Source organism: Neurospora tetrasperma (genome assembly GCF_000213175.1).
Source record: "Neurospora tetrasperma FGSC 2508 unplaced genomic scaffold NEUTE1scaffold_1, whole genome shotgun sequence".
Classification (NCBI taxonomy): Eukaryota; Fungi; Ascomycota; class Sordariomycetes; order Sordariales; family Sordariaceae; genus Neurospora; species Neurospora tetrasperma.
The window spans coordinates 1,103,297-1,115,390 of record NW_009799099.1 but is presented as its reverse complement, the minus strand read 5'-3'; the positions used below and the strand labels follow the sequence as shown (position 1 = coordinate 1,115,390).

Below are 12,094 nucleotides of genomic sequence, written 5' to 3'. Positions count from 1 at the left end.
ATTAATCCAAGCCTGCCAGCCGCCAACCACCAGCCGTGTCTGAACTTATTCAGTCGTCACGTAACGCCAGAACATCCACCACAACTATTGCCAGGACATTCTGTTCTGTCCAGTCCTCTTACATATTTCCTCTTTTTCAGATACGTTTTAGCTTTATTTGACTTACCGGGCTTCACACACCATGGCCGACTACGATCGCAGAGACGGCGGTGGTTACAACCCTAAGAAGCGTCGCTATCGTGGTAAGTACTCCCGTTTGCCTTTCCTCCACCTATATTTATGCTCGTCTCAGCCTTGCCTCCTGCTCAGGACCCTGTCGAACTATTCTCATATCACTGGTAAAACCCTGCTTGAACAGATTGTAACTGACAGTGTGTTCAATTTAAAACAGACGATGATGATGGCGATCGTCGCGGCGGCCCGCGAAGACGCTTCGATGCTCCTCCTCATGTCCGCGTCCGAAAGCAGCTGCTTGCCATTGCCGAGAACCCCATGCGTCCCTGGCATGAGGAGGTGCAATCGATTGCCAACCTGTTTACCGACAACTGGGACGATGAGCTGCTTCGAACCAACTTTGTCGACCTTGTCCTCCAGCTTGCGGTCGAGCAACCCATGAAGACGCCGTTCCTCGCCGCCGTTGTGCTCGTCGCCAACACCAACAAGCCCCAGATCGTCGACATGCTTCTCGCCAAGCTTACGAGTACTCTCGAGATTAAGATTGCCGAGGGCGACTGGCGGGATGTGAAGCTCTACTTGAAGCTTGCGGGCTGTTTGCAGAGCTGTCTGGAGGGTGATGGTGTCTTTCCCGTGTTGGAGGAGCTATTCAGCCGCGCTGTGGACTTGCAGACTGCCAGTTCCGAGGATGTGAGCTATCCTGCTTGGTTTCGGCTGGGTTCTTGGCTTGGAAACAAATCACTGACATGAGTGCTGCAACAGACAATTGGTACGGAGCTTGTTAAGATCATCCTCCTCACCCTACCATACGTTATGGTTACTGGGCCAACCCAGTGGCAACAGAAGGCGGCGGATCTGATGGAGAAGACCGAGATTATCGCCGGCGAGGCACACCCACTACAGGCCTTGATTGAGCCATACCACCCCGAGGCCGGCGACCAGAGCCCTGTTGCGTCTCAGAGTTGCATCAGCTTGCTGCAAACCCAGCTTCAGAACGAGGCCAACAACGGGTGGGCCTTGAGCTGCCTCCCGAGGCCTTGGGAGCTTCCCGTCGAAGAAGTCGAGCAGCAGGAGAAGATTGCCAACGCCGAGAAGCACACCCTTCCGCCAATTGCCATCCCTCAGACAGTTGTTGCCGGACCTCGGCCCCTGTTCCCAGAAATCTACTTTTCTGTTTACGCCAACCAAGACGTCGAGTCGACACCCCCTCTGACGAATATTGCAGCCTCCCTGATTCGCGATGCGCTTGTCGACACTATCAATGTCCTGAACTTCAACCGCAATGTCACTGCTCGTTTCCTTATCGAACTCGACTGCTACTTTGCACCCCGAACATTTGCCGCTAGAGCGACGCCTTTCGATAAGATTAGAGAGATTGAGCCTCCCAAATCCAGCTGGAAGCCAGAGGATGTCGCTGTTGACGCGGTCTTCTCGCAACTCTTCTCGTTGCCCAATCCCGAGCACAAGCTCGTTTATTACCATGCCGTCCTTACCGAGGCTTGCAAGCTGGCACCGGCTGCCATTGCTCCCAGCTTAGGTCGTGCTATTCGTTTCCTTTACAGGAATAGCCACCGCATGGACCTGGAGCTTTCCAATCGGTTCATGGATTGGTTCTCACACCACCTGAGCAATTTCGGATTTACCTGGAAGTGGACCGAGTGGGTGGACAATGTTTATCTGTCCAACTTGCACCCGGACAAGGCTTTCATCATGGGCGCCATTGACAAGGAGATCCGCCTCAGCTTTGCTCAGCGTATCAAGAACACTCTTCCCGAGCCTTATCAGTCTTTGATCGGACCTGAGAAGGAGAAGGATGTTCCTGACTTCAAATTTGCGGACGACAGTAGGTTACAGCATTATTGGACAGATTGATTCACTTGATACTAACACATCACAGAAACCCCTTTCGCCGCTGAGGGCAAGGAGATCGCCGCTCTGCTCAGACGCAAGGCGCCCGAGGAAGAAATTGAGCCCGTCATCGAGCGCATTCACTCGCTCGCCCTGGACAACAACCTCGACCCTCTCGTAGCCAGCACCGACGTCTTCGTAACCTCGGTTCTGCACGTCGGCTCCAAGTCGCTCTCGCACGTCCTCGCTGCCATCGAGCGCACTAAGGAGCGCCTCACTGATGCCGGCGCCACCTCGGAGGCTGCCCGCACCCAGATCATCTCGTCAGTCATGGAGTACTGGTCCGCCCACCCGGGCGTTGCCATTGCCATCATCGAGAAGCTGCTCAACTACAGCATCCTCACCCCGCAGGCCGTTATCAACTGGGCCATCACCACGTACGCCGGCGCCACCCGCGGCGAGGCGCTCGCCAAGGGCTTCGTGTACGAAATGGTGTTCAACACCGTCGTCAAGGTCACTTCCCGTTTGAGACAGGTACTGCAGAAGGCTACACTGCCCGAGGCTATGATTGACGACGAGACCATCGAGGCTGAGATCAACGGCATGCGCTCGTTGTTCCGTGCCATTGAGGATGCCCTGTTCGCTTGGGCGTCGGGTTCCAAGGATGAGATGCTTGAGGCCAGCGATGGTCTGGGCGAGGGTGATGGGACCAGCGAGACGGAGAAGCTCGTCAAGAGGTGGGGCGAGCGCTGGCTTAGGGTGTTCAAGCGCAGAGCGGCGATTGAAGAGGCGTTCATTGTCGAGGCTCGGAAGGAGAGGGAGAGGAAGGCGGCTGCTGCTGCTGCGGAGCTGGCGGCGGCGCCGGCACAGGGGGACGATATGGCTGTTGATTCTGTTGATGCGGCTGCTGAGGTGACTGCTTGAACAGTTGTCTCGTATTACTGAATGCCTTTACGAAAGGATGAGGTTATACCAGAACTTGGTGGTTCGAAGGGGTTGTCATTTTCTCGGGCTCGTATTCAATAAAGGGCCAGCCAATTCAGTAGTTTGGCTGGATGGGGTTTTCATAGCGTTGGGAGGTACATAAAATGGAAGCTTACTTAGTTCAAAACATCTGCTTGCGTCTTCATGCCATTTGGCTAATGATGATACATAGAAAACAGATAAGAGTAAATGATGCTAAACATCTGAGACTCGAAGCCAGGAGCTGTTGTTCTTGAGATTCCACAGCTTCCGCCATAACTTTTTTGGATTGTTTTCCTTTGATTCCGTTCAATAACGTTAGATAACTTAGCCCTAGCGTGATCCCAACGCAAAATCAATAGCTACCCAAGTGATCCCTCCAACTCAACCATTCGTCTCCTTAGGCGCAAGTTTCCATAGTCCTTCTATATCAATAAAAGTATACATGTCCTGTTCGTTCCACTTCATCCCAACTCATCCAGTTCATAACAATGACGAGGAAACCCGAGTCCTTAAATGCGGTTTCCTGATTCGGTGCCCGGCATAAAGACCTATTTTCTCTAGTCCGTAGCCAACCTTACCCTACCTTCCTTCTACTCCTCCTCCAAACCCCCAAGTCTGTTCTCTTCACCCCTGCGCCGGACTGGAAGGTACTTCGTCAGACCTGTTTGCTGTGAGGGGGATGGGGGAGGCTTGGTGTCGTAGATCTAGTGCGTATTTGGTAGTAGTAGGTAAAGCGGGTTGTTTTTGTTTTTGTCTTTTTTTTTTGCCTTTCTGTGTGTGGTGTGTATATATATGTGTGTGTGTGTGTGCGGGCGGGGATCTTGGAGACGAGAGATCGATCATAGCCATACTCCTTTAAGAGCAACACAACCGAACCGAACCGAACCGAACCGAACCGAACCCGGTGACTTACAGCGCGAGGTTGTAAGAGTATTCGTCTTCCATGTTTTGGGAGATCCAGAGGACGACGGCGCTGTTTTGTTGTTGAAGAGAGGTTGTTAGTATGTGGACTTGCAAAGATCATGGGTCCTTCTTGTTTCCTCGTCATCTCCTCTTTACCCTCTTTCCCATCTATCACCAACCCCTCTCTCACCCACGCATAAACCTCCATAAAAGAAAAGACCAAAGAAAAAGAAATAAAATAAACTCACCTCAACCCAACCAACCCATTAGCAACCAAGTTCTCCACCCCCATCCTCAACGCCGGAAACCCGACATCCTTCACCACGTACTTGAGCACAAACACCGTGACACCACCGGCCATGCCACCCGCCAGACACGCAAACCCCAAAAACAAGACCACGCGCGCCTTCCATGCCACACCGCTGCCGCTGTAGGAAAAGCTCTCGGCAGAAAGTCGAGCCTTCTCGACGCTGTTGATGATGAGCATGCCGAGCGTGCTAAAGATGAAGGGCAGCCAGTCGACAAAGTGGATGTGCACGTCCGAGGCGTTGAGGGGGGAGTGGGACCAGACGGCCGAGTCGAGGAGGGTGTAGAAGGCTAGGGAGAACTGGATTTCATTGCATTAGTGGACTGTACGTTAATGTAGATGAGGAGGAGGAGGAGGAGGAGGAGGAGAAGAAGAAGAAGATTATGTATGATCCATAACAGCGAGTGAGGATCATGGCATGGCATCATGCCAAGGTCACAACGTCAGGTTCGGGAAGGAGAGAATAGGCAGAGAATAGTCGCCAAAAAAAGAAGAAAAAAAAGAGAAAGAATAGGAGAAAAACGTACAAAAGCACCAGCAGCATAAACCCCCGCGTTCCTCACCCACGCGCTGTTAAGCCATTCAGGCCTGGAGAATCTAAAGAGGCGTTCTTCCGACATGGTCATTTGTTTGTGTCGTGTTGTTTCTTGTATATCTTTCTTCTTTCTCTTATGCGCTTCCACGGTAGTGTCGCAAGCCCAGGTGAATGTAACTAGGTGACGACGCGATCGCGATTCGGTATCAGCAGTCGGAGTTGTGGTGGTGGTGGTGGTTATCAGAGCTGAGCTGAGATGCCTATCTGTCGTCCGTCGGTGGTATCGGTCGCCCTGGGTTGTAGAAATGACTGCGCGTGATTGCGGAATCGTCGTCTATCGGTGGGCCAATTGGTGGAGTGGTATATAATAAACGTGACTGGAGCAACTCCTTGGGCAATGATGCTTTTGGTGTTGCTGTCTGATAGCTTGTCGTCGATCTGGAACTGGAGGATGACGACGTCCGTACGCCGCGGTGCCAGAGCGGGCTGGCGGGCAGGTGCTCCACTGAAAGCAGGGACCTGCTTGTCCAATTACTGTGGGTCAGCCGTCCCAAGGCTGTGGTCTAAGCGTTCAAGTGGCACGTGACAGCCTTTGTGGTGACATTGTTGGTTAATTTTTATGTTGAATCTGCACCGATGTCGCATGAAAGAGTAAGAGTATGTTTTTTACGCTTTGTTGATTCTCTGCCTACCATCCATGTCTATACCCTTCCCATGTAAATACAAAGCACTTGTCCCCCGACCACCCTCTTCGAACTCCCCCTAATAACAGTCCTAACTTTAAAAAAAAATTCAGCGCCTTCCGACGGAGTTCGATAAATCACTAGACAACGGTACCAACTCAGCATCCGAGCGTGAATTTCCTTCCATATGACTGACAACCAGCCAGCGACAGCACCAGGGGAAACAAGTAACCACATTTCCCCTCCAGAAGCCAAGACAGCTTGGATGCAGAAAATAAAGACAGAAAGAGTTATTATGACGCTATGCGGTGTAATAGTAAACAATAGTGCAAAGCTGAAAATGTCTTCTGCGGGCGGCGTCGGGCAGACCACAACAAGGTCCCACCCACCAGTCGAAGTCAAAATGATCCCCTTTTAGTGTACATACAATATTCAAACTTCGGCGATGCAACGAGATTGTCCCTCGAAAACCCCCTCTCCTTGGCCAAACAGGCGAGAGGACAACGCAGGGAAAACCTCCGCATCATGAAAGAACCCGATTAGACGATAGAGACCAATCGTATGGTGGCGAGGAAGAAGTAATTGGAAGAGAAAGATTCGTGACCTGCCCCTTCATCATGCGATGGCCCTTATATTCGGCTAAGAGAGGACAGCTGACTCGAGGAGGCGTCAAGATATCAGATTAGGGAGAAACATTACACCTTGTCTGACTCCGTGCCCTGCGCATGGTGAGGAAGCAGTTTGCTGGGCCAGCTACTCAATGGTGACCCCTGAGTTGACGAGTTCGTTGGGTCGCTTCGATTTGTTCCCTTTCAAATCTCAATATCCTTCATGTCCTCGGCGTCTTCGACTGTCGTTTGCTTGCCCTTTGACTCCGTCGCCTTTCCGTTCGCCTCGGTTTCAGGCTTCTTCTCCTTATCCTCGCTTGTCCTTTCCTTGGCGGGAGAATCCTCATTGACCTTGATATCCTCCTTGCTATGCTCTCCGCTTGTCCTTGGGGTGTTCAACTCCATCAAGTTGTCGGCGGCTTTGGCCTCGAGGGAAGCGTTGCTAGCCGTGAGAGATGTTGTGGGGGGTGCCTCCTCAGCAACGCGCGCCAATGGGCTTGGCTTTCCGTAACCTGGTCGGATGGGACTCGACATGGGTGAAGTGCCAGTGAGACGGTGTAGCGACCGGCCACGAGGCTCGTTGTGCTCTGTTGGGCTTTGGTAAGGAGAGCCGGGAGTGGGGGGAGAGCGCATGCCGGAAGCCGACGCCATGGAAGGCGCCATGGATTTGCGCTTGTTGGCTGTGCGGCCATACTTCTGATCCATTCTCCACCTCAGAATCTCGAAATAAGACGGCTCAACACGGGTCGCCTTAAACTCACGCAGCTTGAGCTCGTTGGTGTCCTCATCGACAAACCACCTCCCACTGCTGAGATCCTCCGCAACCATGGCAAGAAAGTGCGCCCACGAGCGGGCCACGACGTACTTTGTATCGTAGTCGCGACCGAAGAGGATGATCTGACCCCAGTGGCCCTTTGGTCCAGGCGCCAAATCGACAGCCAAGTTGTTGCCGCCCCAGTCACGAACGAGAGGAATCCAGGCAGGGTGCGCATACGCCTTCTGAATCGCGGATGGGGGGACGGAATCCTGCTTGTTGAGGAGTTCTTGTCGCCAGTTTTGGTTGCGGTTAGGGGCATCTTTTGATGATGAGGCCTGAGCGGCAAATGCCTGAGATTGTCGCTTGACGAGCACGGGATCCAGCATAAACTCTTGGTTCACCGTCTTCCAGTTCTCCCACTCCTGAACCATCTCTTCGCAGTCGAGTAACATGGAGCTGAAAATAATGCCAGTGGGAAGACCACCGCGCTCCTGGCCGTCGTGGATTTGCAAGGATTGCCTGAGATCTTGGGGAAGGGTGCAATCAAGCTGGTATTCGAGTTCGTTCAGATCGTTGACGGTGCAGCCCTCGCCAAGTTGGTCGAACAACTCGGGGTAGTTTTCCTCGGCCCATCTGTCAATTTTCTCCCAGGAGCTGGCGACTGGTGGAGGAGGCGGACCGCCATTTTGGAAGTTCTGCATGGGAATCTCGCCGGTTGGGCTGTGTACATCGAATGCGTCCTGGTGGACGGACTGTCGTTGGCTCACTAGGCCGGGCGAATAGGGGCCACCGTTGGCGGGACTCGGCATGGGAGATATGGCGCGTCCGCCGTACGCCGTGTCGAAGCTCATGGTAGAACCACGGCCATCTCCTTGAAGGTAGGGCGAGTTGATGTCGGCACGCGAGTCGGAGGCGGTAGTAACGCCCGCGAGACCGGAGTTCCGGTTCAATGGGACATGACGTCCAGTTCGGTAAGGAGAGTCGATGCCAGCATCTGTTTCCCAACCATGACATGTAAGCGATCGAACCGAGGACGGGGAGGTAGGGGGAAAGAAAGCACTAACGTCGATCATAACTGGTCATAGCATGCCAGATGTCCTTGAATAAGCTGGTAGAGGATAACAAGAAACTCGGTCAGCCAAGGACTCTCACCGCAAGCGGTGTCGAAGGAGCGGATTGCGACTCACCCAGCCATTTTGGGCAATCAGATAGGATATGTATGCGGTCGGGAGAAGGAATTGCGCTGGTCTTGCAATCCGTCGTTGGTGACAGGAGAGGACAAAGGACCAGAGTCGAAGATTCAAGGGGGGGGATTCCCTTGATTAGTTCGACGCGCCGTCGGCCGAAGTTGCTCGGCGGGATTAGAACAAGCGTCGAAGGCTCCGGAAACCGCGTCGAAGATGGTGGACCCGGTAATCCGCACTTCAGCAGTTTTTTGTGCTTATCGGTGACCGAATAGAGTGTTATCGTCGCCTTTCTCTCGCCAAGTTCGTCGTCGACCTGTGAATTCGTGGGATGGGTGTTGAAGGGCGGCCGTGGCGTAACGCCGAGTGGAAAAGTGTAAGGGCAGTTGGATAGGTGGATGGCTTTTGCGGTAGGTACCTTTGGCTGCAGGAAGGAACCTAAGCTACTGTAAGGATGTTGCAGCGGCCTCCTTTTTTTTCGGACGGAATATCGCTGGCTGCAGCAGTGAAGGTGGTACCTGGTACGGGGCTACCCGGCGCGCAGAGGCTTTTTTAGTAGCGAAGTTTTAGTGCAGCTGCAGTGGCAGGGCAGGGGGGTGTATGATGGAGAAGAATGCCCGGATTCTTTTTATGAAAGACTTTCCGCTTTCTAGAGGTAGAGGTACTCTTGATGCACAACCACGACGACACCGACGACAACAACAACACCGACCAAATAAACAGCAACAAAACAACGGGCAAAGGATAAAAGAGAGTGGTATATGCGGTCTGTGGGTTGTTGGACAACGAAGTGGAAGTGTAAAGTGGGAAAGTAAAGATCCGGTCAGGACGAGCGGTGCATCCGGGCTTTGATAGAATCAAACCTGGGACTAAGCGGCAATGATGTAGTGGGAGGCAGTGGACTGATGCTGGGCGGGCGGTCAAGGTGCTTTCACTAGTGTGCAAGTCAAAAGTCTGGGCGACCGACCCAAGGGAAGTAAAAGTGCAACTGAAGTCACGGTGACGAAGTGACACCTCAGCAACGAAAGAGGGAAATCGAAGCAAAAACAAAAAAACCATTGAGAGTGGAGGGCCAATTTCAGACAGGGACGATATATCATTTGTTGGCCATGCACCCCACCCCTTTTTTCCCGCCCTTTCCATCCTCCCCCTCCCCCTTCCAATTGCATTGTCCATTTGTGCTTCCCCATCCCCTCTCGGCATTCCGTCTCGTTGCCCAGGCATTGTCCTGATATTTCTCTAGTGTTGTAGTGAGTGGATAGCCAAATTGTGAAACAGCTGGCTGATTTCTCTTCCTCTTCAGATTCCTTGATGCTAGCACGGGCAAACTATAATGAATGGCCCGTCCCGGCCATTGTTGAGCTGGACTCTCTGGGGTTTCCACTTTCCTAGTGTAGTCCCGTCTTCACATGGTGGGGTTGGTAGTCCATCTAGCGGGGGACGGGGGCAGAACTGCGGACTTGTCGGATGCTGATCGGTCACCGTTGGAGCGTACAGATGATCCACCCGTTGCTCGGCTGATTGATGATTGCACATGTTTGTCTCCGACCGACACGGCTGCCATGCGTTGTCCGCCCGGGTGACTGTTGCTCGCAAGACGCCGAGCATGCGAAGGCCGTGAGAGCAAGCTGCCGCGATTGTCGACGACGACCATGTCTTGTCCGGCCGGGCCCTCTTCCGTCAGGTCGACAGGCCTGGACTGCGACTGCGACTGCGCTGCGACCGGGACAGGGCGTGTTCCTATCATTCAGGGACATCAAGGTGCCGGTGAGGTGCAGCATGATGCTGCGCTGAGCGCGTTTCCTCGGTACCTGACTTGACCATGACTTTGTGCATGACGCTCAAGTACCTGTCTATCGCGCGCAATTTCTCCTACGGCGCACAAATGCCCCTTGCCAAGACTTTCTAAGCTTTGTCCCTTCCCTTGGCCCTTGCTCAAACGCATTTGCCAGGCTCGGTTCATGACAAAATTACGGTTACATACCGTCAAATCGGTCCTGCCCCTGTTGATACAGCCTGGGCAATACATTCACCACTTTTAGTCACCTGGATGAAAATGCATCGATTCTCATCACGACCAAGAATCCAAGTCTGTTGAGTGTCTCTGAAGTTGAGAAAAGACTTCAGTTAGCTGCTCATCCACTTGTAGAAAAAAGAAACAAGTCTGCCCGTGGTGATGAAAAAGTTGGCCGAGTTCTGGATCATCATCAAATCTGGGATGGCCTGTGCGCGGTAACCATGGTTTTGTCATGCATGAACCAGGGACAACCACCCACACACAGCACCAAACACCACAAGGGACCGTCGTCACTTCCACTTGGACTCGACTGTAAAAACCACCTGCCCCAAGTCTTGAATGCCCCTTTAATTACTGACGGAATACACAAGAAATCGTTGAAGGAATGGAAGATTCCATTGCGGGTCCTGGACCCTTTTTCTCTGTGCCCTTGCTCACTGCAATGGCCCTTGTTCACTTGCACGGCAGCCACAACGGCAACGGGTAAACCACAACGCTTTAACAGAGCAGGTGATTCGATCCAAGACACTTCGCACTAACCATGGTAGCAGTCATCTATCTCCCGCTCGTCCAATGAGATGAACGGTGATCTCGTTTCATAAGTCTTGGGACACGCGAAACAGTGACAGACGACGCCAGCCAACCAGATATCCGATCCCTTCGTTGGTACTGCTCTTCCGCCCATGTTGTGCTTCCATGATTCATATACATGATAATCAAACCCAGCCCGCGTCTTCGTCATCCAAATTTCTTGTTCAGTAGAGTTTCTCACGCTTCCCATCATCGGGCGGAAGAGGAGGCGACGGGAGTAACTGACGGGTGGCGAGTGTTCACCTTTCCCTTGCAACTTTCCACTTGCAACTCCCGGTCTTTACACTACCTAGACTAGGACTTAGCCAGGCACCAGGATAGGATCGTCTCCATTTGCTTCTCCTCCTTCATATCATATCATATCCATCAAGCATGAAAGGCGCATCACGTTCGCGAACCGTCCAGACCTCATCCACCTGCTCAGACTTCACCGGGATTGCCTCACTTCTCCCAGTAGTAGTCCTATCCATCCATCCATCCATCCATCCATCCTTCACTCATTCATTCATTCATTCACCACGGCATCCCCGGCCCCAAGTCTACCTAGTCATCGGTTCAAGACATTGCCTAGTTTCGTCTCGCAACGTTACCTAGTTGAACTAGAGACACAAATAGTACCACCAACCTCCACGTTATTTCGCTTTACCTCCCAGGCCTTCAGTTCTCTCTCTCTCTCTCTCTCTCTCTCTCAACCCACCACCACCTCCTTGAGCCGCCCTTCCGAATCCATGACCTTTCAACAAACTCCTGTTGAAAGATGAATAATATCATTTCGCTCCTTGAATTCCGTCTTACCGTTGTCCCCCGGCCGTGCTCCCGTCTGTCTGTCTGCCTGCCTGGGGGCCCATCTCTCCTTTAGTGTAGTGTTGACCTTTTTCTGATGATCGTCTTTGGATGCAAGTCATCAACGTTTCTTGATGTAGTGTGTATGTACCTGTGCAACCACCCCCTCCATTACCGCAAAGATATGTGCTTGCTTCTTCGTTGTTGTTGCTGCTGTCGCCACATAGCGAGCAACTCCTGTCTGACCGTTGGAAAAAAAACCTCGACCGATCTGATTGATTGATCGTCATATGTAGGTACATATTTATGTCCATCAAGCCAAGCCAAGTAAAATGGTGAATTATCTAAGTAGCCACCTTATTTTGCTACCTACCGTTGTCTTCCTCCAACAAACAGTCGTCTATCGGTGTTGTTTCTTCCTATCTACTACACTACCTCTATCCCCTCCTTCTCCAGGATGCCTTGCATACATACTTACATACATACATACACATACTGGTTAGTACCGGCGTCGTCTATACAAACTAAGCCCACGAGCAATTCAAGTTTGAGAGAGAGGCACATACATACATATATACATACATACATGCATACATATCTAACTCAACTTTACGTACATGACCGCTATGCACTGACTAGCTTTCTATGCATCATCATGTGCAAAGTGTGCATACACGAAAAAGATATGCAGGATGGTATCTTATCTAAGCTGCTACTTTGACAATGGTGCAGGTGGGC

The 12,094-nt window shown here is 52.2% G+C and overlaps 4 protein-coding genes across 4 annotated transcripts; 1 reads left to right on the top strand and 3 right to left on the bottom strand.

The window, feature by feature from the left end:
- Positions 1–181: 181 nt before the first annotated feature.
- NEUTE1DRAFT_56677 (uncharacterized protein) lies at positions 182–3,247 on the top strand (the record flags this gene model as incomplete). Its single annotated transcript, XM_009848941.1, has 4 exons — positions 182–242; positions 392–864; positions 937–2,017; positions 2,072–3,247. The coding sequence occupies 4 exons, from the start codon at positions 182–184 to the stop codon at positions 2,944–2,946; spliced, it is 2,490 nt and encodes an 829-aa protein (XP_009847243.1).
- Positions 3,248–3,753: 506 nt separating this feature from the next.
- On the bottom strand, positions 3,754–4,818 carry NEUTE1DRAFT_115703 (uncharacterized protein; the record flags this gene model as incomplete). Its single annotated transcript, XM_009849360.1, has 3 exons — positions 3,754–3,961; positions 4,140–4,498; positions 4,726–4,818. 3 exons carry the CDS (start codon positions 4,816–4,818, stop codon positions 3,898–3,900), a joined length of 516 nt encoding a protein of 171 aa, XP_009847662.1.
- An 868-nt stretch (positions 4,819–5,686) lies between these two features.
- On the bottom strand, positions 5,687–7,976 carry NEUTE1DRAFT_127256 (uncharacterized protein; the record flags this gene model as incomplete). Its single annotated transcript, XM_009849359.1, has 2 exons — positions 5,687–7,840; positions 7,969–7,976. The coding sequence occupies 2 exons, from the start codon at positions 7,974–7,976 to the stop codon at positions 6,229–6,231; spliced, it is 1,620 nt and encodes a 539-aa protein (XP_009847661.1).
- Positions 7,977–9,370: 1,394 nt separating this feature from the next.
- On the bottom strand, positions 9,371–10,525 carry NEUTE1DRAFT_107001 (uncharacterized protein; the record flags this gene model as incomplete). Its single annotated transcript, XM_009849358.1, has 4 exons — positions 9,371–9,705; positions 9,950–9,981; positions 10,246–10,478; positions 10,523–10,525. The coding sequence occupies 4 exons, from the start codon at positions 10,523–10,525 to the stop codon at positions 9,371–9,373; spliced, it is 603 nt and encodes a 200-aa protein (XP_009847660.1).
- Positions 10,526–12,094: the final 1,569 nt, after the last annotated feature.